Source organism: Zootoca vivipara, chromosome 13, assembly GCF_965207765.1.
Source record: "Zootoca vivipara chromosome 13, rZooViv2.hap1.1, whole genome shotgun sequence".
NCBI lineage: Eukaryota > Metazoa > Chordata > Lepidosauria > Squamata > Lacertidae > Zootoca > Zootoca vivipara.
In genome coordinates, this window is record NC_142596.1 from 19,307,320 (window position 1) to 19,330,071 (window position 22,752).

The 22,752-nt window shown below is 45.0% G+C and overlaps 1 protein-coding gene across 1 annotated transcript in view; it reads right to left on the bottom strand.

The window, feature by feature from the left end:
• Positions 1–22,752, bottom strand: part of AGBL1 (AGBL carboxypeptidase 1) — a 403,281-nt gene that overhangs the window by 190,358 nt on the left and 190,171 nt on the right. The window contains exons 19-20 of the mRNA XM_088656701.1: positions 16,790–16,919; positions 4,352–4,483 (exon numbers count right to left, since the gene is read on the bottom strand). Of these exons, the coding sequence (XP_088512827.1) occupies positions 4,352–4,483; positions 16,790–16,919 (262 nt within the window). The remainder of the gene's footprint in view (positions 1–4,351; positions 4,484–16,789; positions 16,920–22,752) is intronic.

The window sequence follows — 22,752 nt, forward strand, 5'->3', positions numbered from 1 at the left end:
CATGTCTGGACATGCATAGAAGCAACTTCCGGTGCCAAGACATGGGCAGAGCGGCACCGGAAGTCGCTTAGAAGCCACTTCTGGTGCTGCTCTGCCCGATTTCCGGTGCCCAGGCATGGGCAGAGTGGCATCCGAAATGGAGCCTCCCTGGCAGCTAGGAAATCCGGGGGATTTCCGGGATTTTTTCCTATTCGGGATAACAGCGGGAAACGGATTAAAATCCGGGGGTTTCCCACGAAAAACAGGAGACTTGGCAGCTATGGCATGGACAGCTATGGCATGGATACCTACAGATAACAAAAGCAATGGGGGCTTGGGAGGGGTGAAATCTGGCAATGCTGATTCCCGCCTTAGCTCTTTAGAGGCCTGGAGTTCCCTAAACAACATGTTTCAAAGACTGTAAGGAAGCTCTTGGGGGTTTCAAACAGTGAGTCACTCCCAGCCCTACCTGGGAATACTGAGGATTGAACCAGGGACCTTCTGTGTGTGAAGCAGATGCTCTGCCACTGAGCTGTCATGGTTTTGTTTAGGATAAAGGAATTGTTGGAGACTTTCAGTTCGTAGAAACTTGCCTTGGGCTTGGTGCAGTGATTACTGTGGTCCATGGCTCGGGCAAAGTGGGATGTTCTAAAGATGCTCACCAACTTCCTCTCCCCGAGTTGCCATTCAGACAACAAACACACAAATGCCCCCCCCCCCCGAAGATCAGACCCACTCAAGCATCATCTGTGAAGGTCTGAGTATTTTCTTCTTGTCCTTGCCCAGCTGAGCCCAATCCAACGAAGGGATGATGAAAAATACGGTATGTATATATGCAGATTCCCCAGCTCAATTCAGCTCCTTAAGACAATGGAAATTGTCTTTATAATCAACCTTTTTTATTTTAATTAAATAAAAAGGCTGGTAGGTAAGTGGAACATAAGTGTGTGGAGTGCTCATTTGTAAACATTAGCAAATACGAATTTAATATTCTGTTTGTTGTAACCGTGTTTCTCAGGTCTCAAGCTAATGGTTCTTTCCCCTCTGTTTATTTTCTCATTAATTATCTTTTAATTGTACATTTCAAAAAAAAATATGAACCAACAATTCCAACCAACCCCATACCAATAAACAAACAGATCTATTTGTAACAATGTGCCAAAACGACTGTTAAGGACAACTTTTCCTTTCTGTTTTTCTCAGATATCCCCAAGGAGGACATTTAAAGCTAAAGTAAACTCACCTACAAAACCAACATTCCAGGAGCTCAAGGCAAGTTACATGGAATTTGCAAGCCCACATGCGCTAAACCCTGTCCCCAGAGCCTAACCCCCCCCCCCCAGAAATGAGACATGGCAACAATGTATGGGTTTAAATTAGGCCACAACTTTGTTGAATTTCAGGTGCAGGAACCCTGGCTTAGGCCTTGGACGGAATCCCTCTCAACCCAACAGGGGCTGAGGATGTGCAGGGCAGTCAGGTGCAGTGGGAGGGGACTGTAAAGCGTGAACTTACACAGCGTGCCCTCCCACTTCACCAAAGTCAGGAGTTTGACCTACAGTATATGCCGCCACTCTAGGGCCAGTGACTCCCACAATCATCCCTTTAACGGGCCCTGAAAACGCCGCCGCGTGGGGGTGCACGAAGATGTTACCTCCCCATCTCGAAGATAGACTTCACTATAGGATACTGACCAAGGCCGAAAAACTGCCCAAGTTGTGACGACTTGCTGTGGGGAAGGCAAAACCTGCCAATGCAGGGAAATTCCTTCCTGGTTCTGAATACATCAACCGTCTAATGACCGTAACAGCACCCGCTGACCTAGGAAGCAAGAGGTTAGCCTGCAAAAGAAGACCATGTTCTATTTTTAGGGAGGGTTGGGTGGGTGAATTTAGCAGGAAAACAAAGTGAGTCTGGCTGAAGAGCATCGGCCCTTTTCCTGGCCCTCGCCCCAACCCCAGCGGGCAGCCCATTGTCCTGCCAAGATGGGGTTGGGGTGACGGCCACCCTGCAGCAAGGTGGTTGGCACCTGGCCAGGTAAGCCCATGCAGTGTCGCAAACCCCGCCCACCTCTTGGAGGGGGTGAGCAGAAATTTTGGCAGTACAAAAGCAGGGAGTATCCAATTAGTGAGCTGAGGGTTAATTCTGTTTACAGTTAGCCAACCAAAAGGGGTGTGTGAAGGTGCTGCCTACAAGTCAGTACCCAGGGTAGCCTCAGTCTACTTATGTGTGGAGTCAAGGGCAGAGCTATGGCATTGTGTAGAAAGGCTGTCTGTGGAGCTCTCAAGAAGGAAAGAGGATAGTAGGCAAAGACTGCATGGTGCAGTTTATGGGCTGGTGGGTCACACCTGTCGGGAAACAGGTTTCATAACATGTGGGTATCAATGTTTAATGCCTCCACTGTCAGACTGCAGCAGAAGTTTGCTCATGGCTCATCCATTGCAGATTCAAGGCACACACCTCAATTGCTGGAAGGCAGCCCTTTGATGCTCTCTATATGCTTGCCAGCAATCCCCGGTTTCCTAAAGTTTGGCGGCAACAAAGCTCCAGAAGATATGCTGACGACGAGCTTTTCCCCCACCTTGCCGTCCCTCACCCCGCCAAGGCTATCTTGCTCATGCTAAGGAACGCCGTGTGAAATATTTCCTCTGGTCAATGTTTCAGGCTCATGGTGTGCTCTATTAAGATCACTTCGGGAAATGCTTTCACTTTCAATTACAGCAGGTGCAGCTAACCCTTAGCACTGCAAAGTGGGAAAGCAATGCGCACAACCAAAGGTATTTGCAATAATTTTATTCACCGCACACAAAAAAGGTGGCTCCCAAAAATAAATAAATCATTCCATCTCCCAACACCACCTTGGTTTCCCATATTCATTTTCCAACAGATGCTCCATCTGCACTGTACGTTTTAAAGCAGTACAATGCCACTTTAAATAGTCATGGCTTCCCCTAAGGAATCCTGGGAGGCGTAGTTTGTTAAGGGTGCTGAGAGTTGCTAGGAGTTCCCCTATTCTTCTCCTAGCAGAGAAGAGAACTCTGGTCATTGTAGCTCTGGGAGGGGAATAGGGATCTCCTAACAACTCTCAACCACCCTTAACACACTACACTTCCTGTCAGGGGACCTCCCTACAGGGAACCTCCCCCCATCCTGCTCACCAGCACTTCACCCAGTGGGAGCAGCAGCAGCGGGTCAGGTGAGGGGAGTGAGGAAGTTAGCAGGACGGAGGTGTCAAGGCTCAGTGGTGTTGGAGAGCCCTTGCACCGCCGTGACCAACAGGTGGAGGAGAACAGGCAGTCCCTTCCGGCGCCCGAATTAAGGCATGCCTCTAAACGTAAGGTCGGGAGGAGGCGTTTTGGGGTGCCTAAGCTCTTATGCTGGTCACGCAGCCGGAAACGTCCACTGCTCGATTCTGCAAGTGACTAGTTTTCTGCTATCTCTGCACTGTAAATAGTATGCACAATAAAACCATTAAAGACAAGCACAGACTTGGGAGTACTCAAGAGTAGCCGCAACAACACCATTACACTTCCCATGATTCTTTGGAGCAAGCTATGACTGTTTAAAGTGGTAGGATATTGCTTTAAATGTATAGCACACATGGGGTCAGATAAACAATATTGCATTCTGCTGAGCAGGCTTTGTTCTTTTCTCTCTTTTTTGGAAAGTGGGTGGGGAGGCAACATGTCTTCTTAGGTTTTAGGGGGTTTTGGACTTTTTACTAATTAATTAATGACTTTTTACATTGCTTTGATGTTTCTTTTACATTAAAATTAGTGTAAGCTGATTAAGTTATGTAAATAGTTACAAAAGCCATGTTAAGTAGCAGACAAGGGCACAAATTATATTAGTATTTGGTGGAAATCGAATTGCAGCAGAATGGAAACAGTGCTGATTATGATGAATACAGGTCCGAAGAGAAAGTGCTTCTTAAATCCCTACTCAAGACTGTCAGTATTTTCCAGAAGGTAGTCAAGCACTTATCAGGAAATGTAGGTTTGCACAATTAAAGTAGGTTAAAGTGTTCTGCCATGCAACCACAAAAGTTCCACTTTAAAAAAGAAATAGACTTTTTCCAATGGAGAGTTGAATCAACTATTGTGAAATGAATTAACAATTAACAGGAAGGTGTACGAATACCCTGCAAGCAAATCAGGATGGATGCAGGACGAATACTCGTTGTCAAATAACCTCCCTGCAAACAAATCAGAATGAATTCTGAATAAGGACCAAATACCATTTTACCTCCGTGTAAGCTCTGCGCAAGCAAATCAGGACAAATGATCAATAAACAGGTCACTCAGAAGAGCAGCAAAGCAGTTTCACCCGGAGTTTCTGTGCAAAAGTCTGTACTGTAAGAAGAACGCCTTACCCTGTATCCAACATCCTCGGTGACAACAGTTGTATCAACAGTACGTCCCGCCTGCCACAAGGTCTCCTTTATACTGCATCCGTATAGAAATGCATTCTTCTTCTGGGAATGGCCATGGTAGTCGCAAAACACCTGAGGATAAGAGAAAAAGAAAGCTCCTAAATCTTGCTGTCTTGCAAGCGAGAGCTGAGTAGTTGCTAAGAAACCACTACTGGGCCAAAGAGAAAGCTGTTTGAAAAGCTAGAAATGAAGCCTGGCCTGGTCACCTGTGCTGAATATTATACAGCATTGCCTCTGGGTGACCATGCATGACAGTAAGGGACATGGTTTCTGTTGGGGGGGGGGGCTGATAGGCTAGAAATGACTAACAAAGGCACAAGAGAGGTTAGCAACAATGGAGCCATTCCCACCTGGATGACCAATTCCAGAAGTTTTGTTGATTGCCATGCTGAAGTTTCTCTCTCTATTTCCCCCCAGCCATTCTTCGGGTGATTTGTGGCAAATCAAAGCCCCTCCAAAAATGTCATAGAGAAAAAGAATTTTCTCCAAAAACCTGCACACAATTGTCCTAAATACATTAGGATTTAAGGATTAAGTGGGTGAGGTGTTTGGTGGTTTGGAGCTCTCTCAGATTCCCAGTGTGATGGGGCCCTTTCTCCCCGTCTCCTCTACCAGCACTTAACTAGAAGGGCTTCAGAACGGTGGAATGCAATGCGGCGTTTCGTCACTTCCAAGTCAGTCCAGGAAGCAGGGGAAGTAAAATGCGAGCCACACATCGTGGATTGGCTTGGGAGCAATGCAATGGCACATTGTATCATTCTGAAACCATACTAGTAAGTGTGGGAGTGGGGAGAGCCGTGCTGCCCTCAGGACCTCCTCGTGTGTTTGCCATGAGCATCTGGTTAGCAACTGTGAGAACAGGATGTTGGATTGGATGGGAGTGGCCCATTTTAAAACATGGAAGCTGAACCCAAACTCCTTAACTTTGTAGAATTAAGGTAAGCAGCAGCCCCAACCTGTGTAAATATTTTGGAGGGGAAAAAATCTATCACCCTAAAAATCAAGAGAATAGCGCACCCCAGTTTTTGTGTGGGTACAATATATTTTGGAAACTGAAAGTAGGATTTTTGTCGACCGTCTCCACCTTGGTTTATTTTCATTCCTCTTTTCCACAGTGGATTGTGCTCAAAGCTGCACGTAGGAAACATCAACTTATAATCAACATTGCCCTTGTGGGTTGGGGGAAAACCAAATTTCTTACAAAGCACTTTGAAAGCTCAAATAAACAAAGCCAAACACTTAATAAGCAAAGAATAAACTGAATATTATAATGAAATAATCTAGTCTTAATGCATACCAAGAACAATGCAAAAGCTAAATTAACAGGATAAAACAAACTGAAAATCCAGTCCTGCAAGCACTAATTTTGCTGTTTCAGATAATGTTCAGAGATGCTGGGAGTGGGATCATCTCACAAGGCTAGACGGTTTGCAAGGTGCTGTTGGGCAATACTGCTCAATCTCTTGGCATTTACTCCATGTCAGGAGTGGGGTACCTCAGGCCCAAGGGCCAAATGAGACCCCAAGCCCCTCTATCTGGCCCTCAGGTCAGTCCCCTTCTGCTCAAGCCACACCCCTCACCAGCCCACATTTGCACCCTTCCTAAAAGTTTCTGCCTGGGTGGAAAGTGGCCTTGGACCCTGATAATGCCTCCATCTTATCCAGACAGAGGGCAGAGAGGGCTGTTGTGAGTGTGTTTAGAAACTACCTGCTGGTACAAAGGTAAAAAATTAAGGCTGTACAAAGGTAACCTTTACATTTGTTGCTCCACCTACTTTTGTCTCAGGCCCCACCCACCATTGCCATGTGGTCCCTGGAAGGTTGTCTAGGTGGCCCCCAGGGTGAAAGAGCTCCCCTACCCCTGCGCTATGAGGTCCTGCAGGAGTCTCTCTTGTATCTCACACTGTTTAACATCCACATGCGACAACTGAGAGATTTAGGACATTCAAAGATTTAGGACAGAGCTGTTCAAAATGTAATTGTGGATGTTGTTGGACCATAGCTACTCTTGGGGCTTCTCTGCACTTCAGATTTGTATTGATTTCATAGCTGCCATTGCTTCCCCCAAAGAATGATGAGATAGCTAAGAACTTAGCAACATAAGAAGTTGTCTTTCAGTATGTTGAGTCAGATTGTTGATTCCTCTAGCTCAGTACTGTCAATATTGACTTGCAGTTCTTCAACGTTTCAGGCAGGAGTCCTTCCCAGCCCTACCTAGAGATGACAAGAGATTGAAACCTAGGACCCTCTGAATCATGTGCCCTACTACTGAGCTACACCCCTTCCCAGATTCTTTGTTAGAGACCCTACAGCTCCTAGGGTCCTCATGAAGAAATGACTCTTAATACAGTTTAATTCTAGAGTGCAGATGCAACCACGGAAGATAAGATCATGATATCCTACTCGGCAACAGCAAGACAATTTATCAGCTTCCTTTTTGGTTTCCCAACCTTTCCTGTTATCATTGAGAGAACTGAAGCCTGCAGATTATGAAGCAATTAAGCACCACTTGGCTGTCTTTAAATCCACAGCTTATACCACGCAGTTTGTAGGAATGGATAAGCATGCAATTATGTGAGCTGCTCCTGTGCACTGGTATTACATTATGTACATCCAGGTGAATAGAGGAACAGTACATGACCTTCCTCTTTGGCAAAATAGTTGTGTTTCACCCCATCTAAAATGACTGTCTAATCCATCTGCCTAGCTTCTGCTGTTGCACACAAAACTGATGGTTGTTTTATCAAAGCCACATTCAGGTTGCCTTTATATGCAGCTATTGACTATGATCAGAGTGGAAAATCAGGATTTATTGACGCAAGAGGCTAATATTGACTGGGGCTTTTGAAGAACAATCAATTTGTCCCGTTTGCCAAGATGGGAAGCCAATACCCATTGGCGCTACAAAACCTCTCCACATCTTCACTACAGTATTGGGAAATGTCTAACTTACAAGCATAGGTTTTTCAGGAGTCAGTTGCTTCTTTAAGGTAATGTCTCCAACAGAGAACGAGAAGGCTGCAGGGAGAAATCAGCAGCGCAATTTATCTCCCCACTGCTGCTTCCTGTTGTGTGAGAGAACTGGTAGTGATGGGCAGATGAATTAGAGTAGAGGTGGGGAACTTCAGGCTTGTCGGCCAAATGTGGCTAGTGGGAAAAGTGGGGAAAGGAACAGTAGGTTTTTCAGGGATGGATTTGGGGTGGGAGTGGTGACTCCTGAGGCAGCAGAGGGCAAAATGCCATTATCAGGGGGCTACAAATTGGGGGTGTCCATACACAAAAACACACATAAATGTGTTGGAGAGTGTGTGAATGAATGCACAAAATTTGGTGATCGTCAACATTCTCTTATTAATTTCAAGATAAATTTTGTGAATTCCTGGGGAAAAAACCTCTTTCCTCACTTTTGGGAAATGAAACAAGTTAATATTTCCAATCTCACTACCTCTCCCATTTGTCTGTTCATAAGAAATGGAGGTCATCAAGATCGCCATGTGAAAGTCAGTTGTCACTGCATTTCGACAATCCATGTAACGTTGTACATAGAGTGTCTCTTTAGTCAACCCTGGTTAACCACAACCCAAACCGACAAATCGACTGAGGGAAAGTCATGAAGATCAGAAAAGATGACTATGCAGGTTGGTTTGAACTCCAAGATCTCCTCCTTTAGAAAACAAAAGGTTATCAGGCCATCAATAGCTATTAGGCTGAGAAGGGAAACAGGGCTATTCCATCTGCTCTGCTGAGCAACCAGCTCCCTTTGGCCCTCCTTCCAATCTCATATGGCCATTTCATTCTGCTTCCCAAACTGCTAGCATCATAGGTGGGCATTTTAACAACAATTAGTTTAAGAAACAGGCACCTGATCTCCCTATTCCCTCTCCTTCTTCCTCATTCCATTTTCCCCTTTCCTTTTCTGCCTTGTCTTTCAGATGTTAATCCTGAGAGAGTAAAGACTGTCTTGACTACCAATCTTATAAGGTACTCTTGGAGCCTTCTTTGGTGAAAGACTGGGGGTGGGGAATTTAAAAAAAACTGAAAAGAAAAATGTTCAGAAGCAATATACCTTGGGATACCCAACAGGAGACAACCATTGTCTTCTTGCTCTGCTGGAAGGCTTCCCACAGGACTCTGATTGCCCCCTGCTAAGAAACTGAATGTTGACCCACATTGCTTTTTCAGGCAATCCAGGAAGCAGTGCTTCTGTTCTTCTGATGGAACTCCATACCCCAATTAGAAAGCTAAGAACAGGCAACATTTCCAGAGCTTGAGTCTATGAGTTTCTTTCTCTCTACACCAGTCCTTTGCTACTCTTTGAATCATGCACATATTTTCCGGCTCAGTCTCCAGTTCATGCATTTTGGAAGTAAGCCTCTGAATTGTGTTCAATTACATGGTATTGGTCCCATCTGAACAACTGAGTTGTCATTAAAGAAAGTGGCTGCAGATATATAGGTATAGATGACATAGATATATTGATATCGATATGGATAGATATAATTGGCTCTAGTATTACTTCCAAACTCATACAGCTACTTGCACTCATAGCTTTTTTAACCATAAGTGGGATATTGTATGTATGTACAGTATGTATGTATGTATGTATGTATGTATGTATGTATGTATGTATGAATGAATGTATTTCCCCTGCTCTTTGAATATCAGACAGGTATTTCATAGCCTTGGTCCCATTCTGAGACAGAATGCCCAGTTCTGCTGGGTACCAATTACCTGCCAATTCAGTGTACTCCTAACAACTACAAAGGATCAGACATTATCCACCTAAAACACAACTTTCCACATTAAAGAAGTGCCTAGGAAACCTCAGCGTGCCAGACAGCTGGACCGCTTAAGCTTCCCCAGTTTACCATTTTGCATCCGAGAGATTAGTGAAGGCAGATCTGTAATGATAGGGCCATTATTGGTGTGCTGAGAGATGGGGAGTTCCACTTGCCAGTGCAGGATTATACCAGATCATCAGATGGAAAGTATCTTGGGAGCTTCAGCAGAATTTAACCTGTTTCAGCTGGAAGCAGCGAGGCTATTGGCAATGGGAGAATAGTAACTGTCTTATAGACTGTTGCAGTTGGACCTATTGGTCCAGCTAGCTCAGTATTGTCCACACAGACTGGCAATGGCTCTCCAGGATTTCAGACAGGGGGGTCTTTCCTAACCCTACCTCCAGGAATTGAGCACGGGACCTTCTGGACTTAACCAAGACTCATTCACCACACAGGTTTGTCTAACATTTTACACATGCAAATTTACATCTACTGCTGCAAAGTCAGAAATAATTGTCATAACTGAAATCACTGAAGCAAAAATGCAATGTCTTATAAGACTGTGACTAGGCAACCTATTGTGCCTGCTCAGTCTGCTGTCATTGGTGCTAACAACTGATGGGCAACTTCAAGGTCCTTGATCTCCTTTCTGAAGGCTCATTATCTTCCAACTGGGCTCAACAGCCCTCTAAATGAAGGATGCCTTCAAAGATGTCTCTCCTCTGTAATGTAAGACACGTGGCCACCTTAAAGGGTAGCATCTTAATACTAGTTCAAACACATGCACATCAACGTGCAGCAGGAGCAGACAGTGTGGTGAGACAGTGCTGCAGTGACATCAGATTTACCTGCAGAAGGTCAATCCCCAGGATCTCCAGGAAGGCTGGGAGGGACACTCCCTGTATATGAAACCCTGAAACGCCTCTGCCAGTCAGTGTAGACAATACTGAGCTAGGTGCACAAGTGGTCTGGTTGGATATAAGGCAAGCTCCCTGCATTGCTGTGACGCCTTCCAGAGAACGGTGTCCTTGTTGCTTACTGGGGCAGGATGGAGCAGGGCAATGCTGAGGCTGGACTGCACAGCTACGCTGCTGGGAACCTGTACAAGGCTCACTTTGCTACTGCTCTCTCCCTGCATCATCTGGGTAAGCAGCAGCAATGCCACTGTCACCACCTAATTGCACTGGCCAGGGAGAGGGGCACGATATGTGATTGTTTGCTTCCCTTCCCTGCAGTCTACCCACCTTCGTAACTGCCTATCCAGATAAGGAATGGGCTGCTAAATCTGTCACATTACAGCTAGCCATCTTGAAGATGCAAGACACAAAAGCTTTCATTTTAAATAAAATGAAACCGGACTCTTGTATAATAAGCACAAATAGATCGACTATGAGATTAACCATCCTATGGTCAGTTTAATCTCCACTGTGCAGGAGTTGAAGGGGGCGGGAATCATTCAGCCATGGGAAATGGAGGAAGGCTCAGGCTGTGATTCTTGGTGTGAGAATAGAGGTGTTTGTCATGCACTCCACAGCACTGTTGGGATGGTTGGAAGCAATTGGGTTGGCAGGCTCAGGAGGAGGAGGAGGGGGGAGGAGGAGGGGGGAGGAGGAGGAGGAGGAGGAGGAGGGGGGAGGAGGAGGAGGAGGAGGAGGAGGAGGAGGAGGAGGAGGAGGAGGAGGAGGAGGAGGAGTGAGGGGAAGGATTGTGGGAACCTGGGTTGGAAGAGAGGGATCTCCCCTTCCCCTTGCCATTTTGAAAAAGGGAACAGAGATGCTGACCTTCCTACAGAGGCTGAGGAAGGCTTTCCTCAGCCATGGGGGGAAGCAGAACAGGAGATGGCAGAAACTGAGCAGGAACCTGAACAGGAGGGGGCAGGCTTGTTGCCTAGAACTAGGCACCACCTTCACAGATGGGAGCAGACCCACCCACCCTGAAGAAGTGCACACTTGCAATCTCGACATTCCAACAAGGCAAGAGAGCCTCACAACTGAGCTAAACACACCTGATTTTAAAAAGCTCGGTGAGAGGGTCGGAAATTTGTTTGGACATCTTTGTTGCTTCTGTCCAGTTCTAAACTTCTTGCTTTGCTCATGAACTCCCAAATTGTGACTCCTGAGCACTGTGTCTGCTGCTGAGCCTGTACTGTTACTTGCCTGAATAAATGTCTCTTTCTTTCCTACAAGTGGGAGCCTCTGTCTGTGTGTGTTGGGCAGGAGCCAGCAGAGTGTTAGAAGTATTACACAAGACGCACGCAAACTATCCCCACAAGCCTGTTTGCTCCCCCAGCTTTTAATCACATCTTATTAAGCACAGATTAAATTCATGGTCCCCTAATAATTGCATTTGCCAATGCTTTGCTCCCCCAAGCCATTTGCTTCTGTTGTCACACCTGATTATGGCACCTTAAAGACTAACAGATTTATCGTGGCATAAATTATGTAGCCTAAAACCCACTCGATCAGATGTCCAGATGTTCTAGACCACAAAAACTTATGCAGTAATAAATCTGCTACTCTTTAAAGCTCTACAACACTCCCTCTATTTGTTTATTTATGTAACAAACTGAACATGGCTTCCCCTCTGGACGTACACAAGAGTGCCCCTATCTTCACCTGTCAAATTCGGGCACATATGACTTGGTACCTGTATCAGAGCTATGGTGCAAGCAAAGCACCTCTGATTCAATCCACTAGGAGGCAGTAATAAGCCATGTGGACTTTTGTCCACAAATTATTAAAGGGGCATGGGAACAGCAAAAAGTTAAGGTAGGCAGCAATAGGAAGGCTACACCATTAAATATCTCAAAATTATATAGCTCATAAAAATGACACTTGGAGCAACTTAGTATATATAATCTATTAGCAGAAAGTGACCAGTGCTGCTCGGGTATTATAAGAAACAAAACAAAACAAAAGTGATTTCGAAATGGATAGCGTAATTTGGGTTGTGTGTATTGGTCTACCATCTTGATTCAAAATGGTGCTCAGCATCCAGACATTGACAAAGACCACTGTCTGCCCCTTGGGAAACCTTGTGCTGAGTTTGGCAATGATATCTCAAGGTGTGGATGAACCCACAGAGAACAGACAAATGGACAGAGACAGACAACCCACTTTCCAAAATGTATAGCAGATGGTGAGGTCTACAAATGTACCAAACTAAGAACTGATTGTGGGGGGGATCCCTTCGGAAATTGTACTAATAAAGTTAGGTGGTTTAGGAAACTACAAAAGTTTACTCATAATTTTAAACAGGTATATCATATATTTCTTTCACATTTTGGTGATAACTGTTGTGTATTTTATCCAGACTCGTTAAGGAAGGTGATCCTCTGTTGGTTTGGTAACTTTCTGAGCGGTGGTTCAAAGGGATTAAGGTTTCCATGTTCCATTAAAACCCATGGCAGCAACTACTGGTAAATTAATGTGGTTTGTGCACATTTCAATTTTAATTAAACAAAAAAAAAATCCCAGTGTCTGCAGTCCGCTACATAGTGGGCACTATGCGCAATGTCTATTCCTTTAGCTATGGAATATGACAGTGTAGTGCAGTGGTTAGATGAGGGGTAGCCAACCATTTGGGGCCCATGAGAAGGTGCTGTGGGTCCTGAACAAACATACCATACTTTTCCATGTATAACACGCCCCTGTGTATAACACGACCCCTATTTTGGGGGACTCAAAACCTAGTATTTTAACAAATTTCCTTTTAAAAAAACCAGGGAAATTCATTCATTCAAAACCCTGCTGGCTTAAGGCTAAAGGCTATATTGTTGGCTCAAGCACCACAAAGCTTAGAAACTGGAAGTTAATGTTGATGCCTTAACAGATATAACCCTGTTGTGCAATCTTGTTTGCATCAGTATCTGGCAGGATGGTTCAAACAGTGGGAGATGAGGCCTCTTCTGATGCAGTAGGAGTGAGAGTGGCGGTACTCCTCATGACCTGGAGTGTGGTACATGAAGCCCTGTTTCCAAGCACTGTCATGATGGGTGATTGTGCCAGTAATGAAAAATATCAAAGGAAGTTTTGAAAAGCAATTCATCCATTTAAACAGACAGCACAAAAGGTGAATCTTGGCAGTGTGCAGGCAGTCAATATTCTGATTTTTAACAGGAATGAATTGCTTAATGATTCCGATTTAAGTGCATTTGTAGGCCAGTGCCTCTCCGCTCCCCGTCACCCAAAAAGTGCTCACAGGAGCTCACGTCAATTCCAAGTTAGTCAACTGAGCTCACAAATATTAGCCCACACATCTTCTCTGTTGCCAAATGGTGTTGGGAGGATGCAGCTGAAAAAATAAATGTGTATTGAAAGAGGGCGCTTAAACCTGCCAGATATCACTTTTTTCAACTGCAACACCAGACCACCCAACCTCTTTTACCCTCACCAACAACCTCACATTCCAAGGCAACCACAGAAGTCTTGCAGCATGCCTACTGGTAGAAATCTCAACGTGATAGTAAATGGACATTTTGTTCTTGTTCATCATGCAGCAGTTCCCAAACCAGAACCAGAAAGCTGAACTGTCAAGTCATTCAGTTTTGCTCTGGGACTTACAGTCCTGACTTCGGGACTTCAAAGCAACCAATCACTTGGCATCAGTCTGGCATCAAGCAACTTGGCAGGCAGGCCCTCCCACCAGTCAAATTTGAATTGCTAGGTTAGGGCTCCGTAAGGTGCTGAACCACAGAGTCAAAATGGTTCCCCATCCTGGTCTTAACCCATCCTGCCAGCTACTGATGTAAGCAGTAAACAGGCTTGTGCCAATTCTCAGGAAGATTCATCTGCAAGTACAGTAAGACACGGGACCATGGCTCCGTGGCACAGCAACTGCCTTTGAAAGCTAAAGGTTGTGGGTTCAATCCCCGTAACCTCCAGGTCTGGCTGGGAGAGTCTCTCTGCCTAAATCCCTGGATAGCAGCTGCCAGGCAGTGTGGACAATATTGAGCTACATGAACCAACATCCTGACTTAGTATAAGGCAAGGTGGGGCATTTTTTATTCAAAGCACTCCATCCTCCCTCTCTGAACTTGGGCCTGAAAGACCAATAAAAGGTTTGGCCAGGTGGAGAGGGTTATAAGCAAGAACAATTTGTTACATTGCACAACAGAATTACTGATCACAGGGCACACATGGTAGTTAGCTTCCTGGCTTTGGGGAGCTTGAGCCAACATGAGATAACCTTAACTTGGGTCTTCAATTGGCAGGTGTGTGTGTGTGTGTGTGTGTGTGTGTGTGTGTGTGTGTGTGTTTCACTCTTGGATATTATTCTCTTCTGGGTACAGTGTCCTGGGAATCCTACCATGGCAGAACTTAACAGAAAAGTCTGCGGTTCCTTTCCTTCCCAGGAAAAAGTGATCAACAGTTCAGCTGCTTGCCCTATCGAAAAGCTGTTCGTTTCCCTCTTTCTTTTCCTTTGCTCCTTTAAGCTGCCGTTTCCGCTTTGAAGAAACAGGAGATGGGGGGGAATGCTGCCCACATGTCACCAGGACAAATGAGACCAAAGTACTTCAGTGAAATCGTTTGGCTATTGGTGAACTTGGTTCTGTAAGCTCTCTTGGAAAATAAGAGGTTTGCTTCCAAAGCAAGGAGGAAAGGTGTGAGAGAGAGAGCATGTATAAACTAAAATCAATGAGCCCTTCAAAGGCAGGGAAAATTCAGTTCTCCAACAGCCTGTCATTTTCTAAAGGCCAAGAAAGAGTGAGACAAAGGAATCAATAGCCAAGTCTAAAGCCAAGGTTTGCTGAGAGCTTGTAATGGCCTTTTGTGCAAAGAGACGCGGCTCCAGGCCCTTCTGGACTCCAGGAAGTGAAGGCAGATGGAGGCGCAAAGGTAGAGTTGGAAGGATCTGTCAGTTTCAGATCTATCTTTTGCTCATTTTCCCAATCTTAAATTCCGTTCTCCACATTTTTGCCCCAATTTGCATTTTTTTGTTTTTAAATCCTCATGAAAATTCACCAGAAATTTTAGTGCCAATTTCTCCTAATAAACACATTCTGACTAATGCACTTTTGCCTAATGGAAACATTTTTGCAAGCAGCTTCTTCAAATATAATGCATTTTTGTATGTTATTTTTACTGGTATGCTGATTTTAATGCACACTTGACCCTACTATATGCATCTTTTGTAAACATTGTTTGTGAATTCAAAAGGATGTCTGTGCTCGAGTTCTCATATTGTTTCAAAAAGTGCAAGTTTCATAGATTCACATTTAAAGTTTAAGTTTAAGTTTCATAGATTCACATTTATGTGTCAGGGGCTGGACTAAGGAGGAATGGTGGGGGCCACCGCCCCTTCTCCTGAACCTTCCCGAGAACAGGAGGACAGTATAGATTTAGATCAGTGATCTGCAGAATGGCATAGTTCAGAGGCTGCAGAGAGCCGAACTGGTAAATATTGGAAGAGGAACAGCAGGAAGAAGAAGAAGAAGCACCAGGGGAGAGACAGCTGACACACTCAGTGTCCTTGGATAGCATTCATAACCCCCCTTCTCCCAGGACTAGGCAGGCATTGAGGGTAGTACAGCAGAGAGCTCAGCGGCAGAAGGCTCAGATTAGCTGATGCAGGACTGATGTAGAATAGGGGAGATGAAGTGGGGGACTACAGTTGGAGCAACGCCATTTCTAGAGAGAGACCGCATTCTTTTGCCTCTCTCTGTGATCATTGAATAAACTAAATGGTAAGAACTCTTCTTTTTTACATCTGCTTCTTTGCTGCCACCAGAGGAGGGTTCTGATTCCCCGAAGCCTGACAAAATGTGAACATAAGCAAACTTCCCTGTCATCTCTACCCACGGGTATTTACATTTGTGGGGCACTTCTTATCTTTCAATCCCATATTTGCATAGATGGGCTTAGTCAAGGGCACTTTGGCTTAGCTTTCACAGAGGCTATAACCATGGATGAAAAGTCTGTAATTTAGTGGAAGAGCACATGCATTGCATGCAGAGGGTCCCAGGTTCAGTTCCCTACATTTCCTTGTTAGTTTATCTATGTATCTGTTTATCTATTCATATTCATTTCTGCATTTTAATCTGCTCTTACATAAGGGTGGCTACAATATATAAGGCTAAAATCAACAAAAGATCCATAAAACATCATTGAAACCACAAATAAAACCAATATCAATCAATACTGACTACTAGTTAAAAGAGGGGAAAATCTGATTTTTCTTTTTAAAAAGTATTCATGAAAATTCATTGGCGTTATACTGTGAATTTCTGCTAACAAAACAATTTCTGCAAAACAATAACCCCTAATAAAATGCATTTTTTTTGTAAACTCATTGCTTAACTCACTTGAGCTCAGTATATGCAATTCTTTTGTGCACATTTATAGGCTGGAGAACTATACTGTGAAATTCGAAGAAGTGCACATTTCAAAGGAGGACTGTCTTTCGGTACATGTATTGTTTTGGAAAGTGCGCAGTGGGTTGGTTTGCCTTTAAATGTAAACTAAATCCAATGTATCTTCCCACTCGGACCCCATGTTGTGGTGGAGGGCCACAGGTCCCCCCACCTCCGCAGCAGAGGTAAATAACAGTCTAAGGATAACAGTCTAAGGGCAAAGAAAATACGAACAACAGAGACTCACCACTGGAGTTCGGCCTTGAGTACTGAGGTAATAAAGGAGGCCCTTTGTGTGGTAAATGGTGGGCTGGCATGCCGGACTGGGATTCAGCCATCGCCTATTCAAGTCATCCGCGCTTAAGGAGCATCGTTGGCTAGAATCAAAGAAGAAGAAGAAATCTAAGAATGAAAAAAGAAAAAAGATTGAAAACCGCAACTCGGTAATCCTCACAAAAGGTGCTGAGAGCCAGGGCAGGCTTGGCTACTCACAGTGTTCTTTATTCCTGCACACTTTCCATTTTGATGGAATTGAATGAAGTCAAATCTCCAGAGTTGTTTATTTTAGAAGCTTCATTTCTGTGCTGTATTCATTATCACTTTCTTTGCCTGCTGAGGCATGTACTGTTGGACTTAACAATATTAGGGGCAGTCTTATTTTTACAGCGAGAGCAATATATGTAGTTCAAAAAAAAGACTCTTTACTGTAAAATGCTTTGCAAACATCCGTACCTAAGAGACGCTACACAGGAGTGTTGCTTTAAATAGCTCCCTGTTGGCTGTACAATGCAAGCGGGGCTCTAGGATGACGCATTCCCCCCCAGGTACAACTTGACCAGGGCTGAAAATTGGCCTCAGATATCCTGACATATACACTAAACTTGCAGATATCCAATGAAGCTGAATACTGTAAGCTTCAAGACAGATAAAAGAAAGTACATAGCGAAACTATGAAACTGGCACCCACAGGAAGTAGTGGTGGCAAGCAACTTGGATGGCTTTACAAGAGGATTGGACCAATTCATGAAGGATAAGTCCAAGCAAAATCTTCAGCCTAGGGGCCAAGTTCCCTGGTAGGCAACCTTCCAGAGGTCATGTACCAGTGGCAGAGAAGGTGTGATGCAAAAGTGGGGAGAATATTGGAGGTGGTTCTTACCTTTGATCAGTAGCTTGTACATTCCAGTCGTGCAAAACCAATGTTTTCAGACACACACACACCACACATCCCTCCATACGCCTTGCACACAAGCAATTTGCTTTATCATAGTTCAATGACACATTCCAACCAAGCAAAAACACTCAAGGGAGGGTGTGACTTGTGAGAGGGGGTGTGGCCTGGGAAGCATTATGGCCTGAGTTCCAAAGGCCAACTAGGGAGGCTAGAGGGTAGCTTTTGGTCCTTTGCTTGCAGCTCCCAATCCCTGCTTTAACTGCAGCATCCAGAGTGTGTGAACTAGGAGTCATTTGCAAAGCAGCTTCTGTAAACCACTGCTGGATTATATAGCGTTTCTGTTGTGTACAGTCAGAAGGGGCTCTCCAGTTACTATATCCAAATCATTATCTAGTTTTGTAAAATATTAATGGTCTGTACTGAGCACAAAGTTACAGGCTTTTATAGATTGCCAGAAGTATTGAGGGTTTTATTTCTCATTCTGCATAAAGCAATTTATTACATACTTTGCCGTTTCCTTTGTTTTTATAATAATGCCTTAATTTAACAACTTTTTTTTAAAGGAAAGGCAAATGTGCTTGAGGCTTTCTTCATTTTTTTTACAGCATCACAAGCTCCACTAGAGCATTATTCCTTTCCCTCGACTCTCCTTCTTGACCCTTACAATGCATGCTGTAGATAGTAAAGCACTTGCAATTTCTCATCCTCAGTGAACTGGAATCTGCTATGAATAAAAAATGGTACATTCTGTACAGCTAGTGTCCATCTCATTCATACTGGCTGGGGCTGATGGGAGATGTAGTCCAAAACATCTGGAGGATTCGGGGAGATACTTGAGGGCAGCAGAAGCTAATGTCATGCCCTGCAGATGTGGCTGGATTCCAGCTCCAACCAGCCACAGCCAACATAGACAATGATCAGGATTCAGGAACCCATGAACCGGCCTGATAACTGAGTCAGACCATTGGTCCGTCTCAATCAGGATCGTCTACAGTGATTGGCAGAAGCTTTCCAGGGTTCCAGACAGGGATTATTCCTAGCCCTTTTTGCATACCCACCAAGTGTCCCAGAAAAAAAAGGGGACAGCCTGTATTTACGTGTGAGATCGGGGTGGCCACTTTAGGTGTCCTACTCTCACCCAGGAAAAAAGTGCTTTTCATAGAATAGAATCAGAGTATTTTAGAGTTGGAAGGGACTCTAAGGGTCTTCTAGCCCAACCCCCTGCAATGCAAGAATCACAACTAAAGCATCCATGTTTTGAGGGGTGAGAGAGCAGAACGGGAGCACGTCCTGGAAGATGTGCATCCTAGGTTTTTTATATCTGAAAAAGTTGAAGAGTATGTTCTTGGAGATGCTGACGCCAAGAATTGGAACTGTGAACTTTTCCATGAAAGCAGATTCTCTACCAAGAAACTAGAACTTCTTCCTTCTTCCTCCTCTTCCAGTGTGTGCCAACAACCAAGCAGAGTAAACAGGAAGCTTCCTATGTTCCTATTAATTTGATCCTGTTGTTGATGATGATGATATTTCCTCACAAATAAACAGCTATATCTTTGTGGACTTATTGTCAAGGCTCAATTCCTAAAGCCACACTGAGCTGAGGAAGAAGTTGTCAATATGCATTCACGAGCTGCTGTACAAGACATTGGAAAACAGGAAGTTGCCTTATATTGAGTCCAACCATTAATCCACCTAGCTCAGTATGGTCTACAATGGCTGGCAGTGGTTCTCGGGGGGGGGGGGTCTTAGTCAGCAGTTTTTCCCAGCCCTATCTGGAGATGGTGGAGATTGAAGCTGGGACTTTTTGCATGCAGAGGAGATACTCTCACTGGGTAAAGGGCCCCTGGATGGTTAAGTCTAGTCAAACTGGACTATGGGGTGCAGTACTCATCTCGCTTCAGGCCAAGGAAGCCGGCGTTTGTCCACAGACAGCTTTCCGGATCCTGTGGCCAGCATGACTAAACTGCTTCTGGCACAACAGGACACCGTGACGGAAGGCAGAGTACACGGAAATGCTTTTTATCTTCCCGTCGCAGTGGTACCTATTTATCTACTTGCACAGGTATGCTTTTGAACTGCTAGGTTGGCAGAAGCTGGGACAGAGCAAAGGGAGCTCTCCCCGTCATGCGAACTCGAACTGCTGACCTTCTGATTGGCAAGTCCAAGAGGCTCAGTGTACCTCACCATCTCATGACCAAGGGGGCAGTGGCTTCATGGGCACCAGGTGACAACCTTTAGGAGCCCCATTGGGCTCATGGGAACCACACTGGTGGTCTGGGTTAGAGTGTTGAACTAGGGTTGGGGAGACCTGGGCTCAAATCCCCAGTCAACTAAGAACCTCGCTAGGTACCTGTACCAGTCACTGTCTCTTAGCCTACCCTAACTCCCAGGGTTGTTGTGGGGATTAAATTAGGAGGGGGGAGAACTATAGATGCTCCCTTGAGCTCAGGTGGGATGTAAATGCCACAGATAAATACATGAACCGCTACCTTTTGGCGATGGTGGGGGTTAAGTTCTCCTTGGGAATGTGATGTGCTTCTTTTAAGGTGGGGAGGAAGAACGATGGCTTCCTGCTCCTTTGTGCTTCTACTGAGAACACGGCCCAGAGATTCCATAATGTGCCGACACAAAGCTCTCCTTCCCCTTGTTCCTTGGCAGGAGCCATTTAGCCGCACATTGCATTGATGCTGCCCCATGCTGCTCCAAAGGCATCCTGGTGTGTACTTGCATCTCTTTCCCTTCTATAGATATTCTTGCCCACTGCCGCCACTGCTTTCCTCACTCTTATTAGGATGCGCAGTGAATTGCAAAGCGGCTCTCCAGCTATCAAACACAATATGTCCCTTTAGATTTTTATAGCTGGCTGTGCCCCAGGTGCTATTATTATCGGTCCTAACATCACTCACTCCATATGATGGGCCCTGTCTTTCTAGTTATCTGTAATGGGCAGAAGATTTTGGAATCAGTTTTATCTCCCTGCTGCAGCGGCATTTTCTCCCTAAGAAGTGACTCGTGACTCCCTCCTGCTCTCTTTGTCTCTCTCATTCTCTAGTGTTTCCTTCTCTTCCCTTTTGTATTATGCCTACTGTGGTTTTTGGTCTCCTTATCGGTGTCTGCATCTGAATTTGTCTTTGTTTCCCTCCCTCCCTCCCTCTATTTGTCTTTCCCTTTCTTTTGCTGAATCCTTCTCTCTCTTTTCTTTTCTTTTTTTAAGCAAATCTTTTCCTTTACCTGTAGCCAGTACAAATGTCATTCCTATATACCAGTCCTCACCAACCTGGTGCCCTCTAGATGAGCCACATTCACACCTTACATTTAAAGCACTGTGATACCCCTTTAAACACAGCCACGGCTTCCCCCAGAGAATCCTGGGAAGTGTAGTTTGTTAAGGGTGCTGAGAGTTGTTAGGAGACCTCAACTCCCCTCACAAAGCTACAATTCCCAGAGCAGTTTAATAATCTATCCCTCTGCATGTGAAACTCTGGGACTTGCTGCTTCAGCACGATAGTAGGGGGTTTCGCAAAAACTTCCAGCATCCTTAACAAACTACAGCTCCTGGAATTCTTTTGAGGAAGCCATGACTGTTTAAAGTGGTACCATAGGCCACATTTGCACCATACATTTAAAGCACTGGATAGCTTCCGATATACATATGCTCTCAGGACAGTTTACACCAGGGGTAGCCATAATTGCACTCTCCAGATGCCTGATGGGAGTTGTAGTCCAACAAGATCTGAGTGTACCGCATCAGCAACCCCTAGCAAAGACCATTGTTCAGTGGCAGAAGGTGGCAGCGGGTGGGGCTGTGGTCTAAACCACTGAGCCTCTTGGGCTTGCCGATTGGAAGGATGGTGGTTCAAATCCACATAACAGGGAGAGCTCCCATTGCTCTGTCCCAGCTTCTGCCAACCTAGCAGTTCAAAAGCACACCAGTGCAAATAGATAAACAGGTATCACTGCCACAGGAAGGTAAATGGCGTTTCCGTGTGCTCTGGTTTCCGTCATGGTGTCCCATTGCACCAGAAGCAGTTTAGTCATGTTGGCTGCATGACCCGGAAAGCTGTCTGTGGAAAAACGCCGGCTTCCTCGGCCTGAACCAAGATGATTTCTATTAATTGCTCTACCCCAGGGGTGTCCAACCTCCAAGAAACTGCGATCTACTCACAGAGTTAAAAACTGGCAGTGATCTACCCCGTTTTGGGGGGTTCAGGTCAAAGTTGTTGAGCATTTTTTAGGAAGGAAAGCCCTGTTTTGGGGGGTTCACGTAAAAGTTGTTGAACTTATTTAGGGAAGAGGAAAGCAACGTTGAGCTTTTTGTTTTTTTTAGGAAGGAAACCCTGTTTTGGGTGGTTCAGGTCATTTTAGGGGTGCAGGGCAAAGATGTTGAGCTTTTATTAGGGGAGCCCACTGATCTACCGGTGGACTACCACAGACGTCCAGTGATCTACTGGTAGATCACGATCTACCTGTTGGACATGCCTGCTCTACCCATTTTGAAAACACTTAAACAGTTTAAACCAGGCATAGGAACCTTGGCTCTCCAAATGTTTTGGAACTACAACTCCCATGATCCCAGCTAACAGGGCCAGTGGTCAGGGATCATGGGAGTTGTAGTTCCAAAACATCTGGAGAGCCAAGGTTGCCTATGCCTGGTTTAAACAATGAGATTACAAGTAGAGTTCAGGGGAAGGCTTGTCTGAAAAGTGTCTCTTCAGGAGCTGGTGTGATGTCACAACAGGGATGGGCCCTCTCATATTTCAGCAGGGAGGGCATTCCACAACTCATAAGAAAAATCTTATGTTGCCACAATCCAATAACCATCAGGCCATGGCAAAATTAACCAGGTACCATCAGCTGATCACAGTGCCCTTCACAGGAAATGAAATAGAATACTTATTTTCAGGTAACCTGGTGTGGAGATTTAGGGTTTTGTAGGTGGCGCTGTGGGTTAAACCATTGAGCCTAGGGCTTGCTGATCAGAAGGTCGGCGGTTTGAATCCCTGTGACGGGGTGAGCTCCCGTTGCTTGGTCCCAGCTCC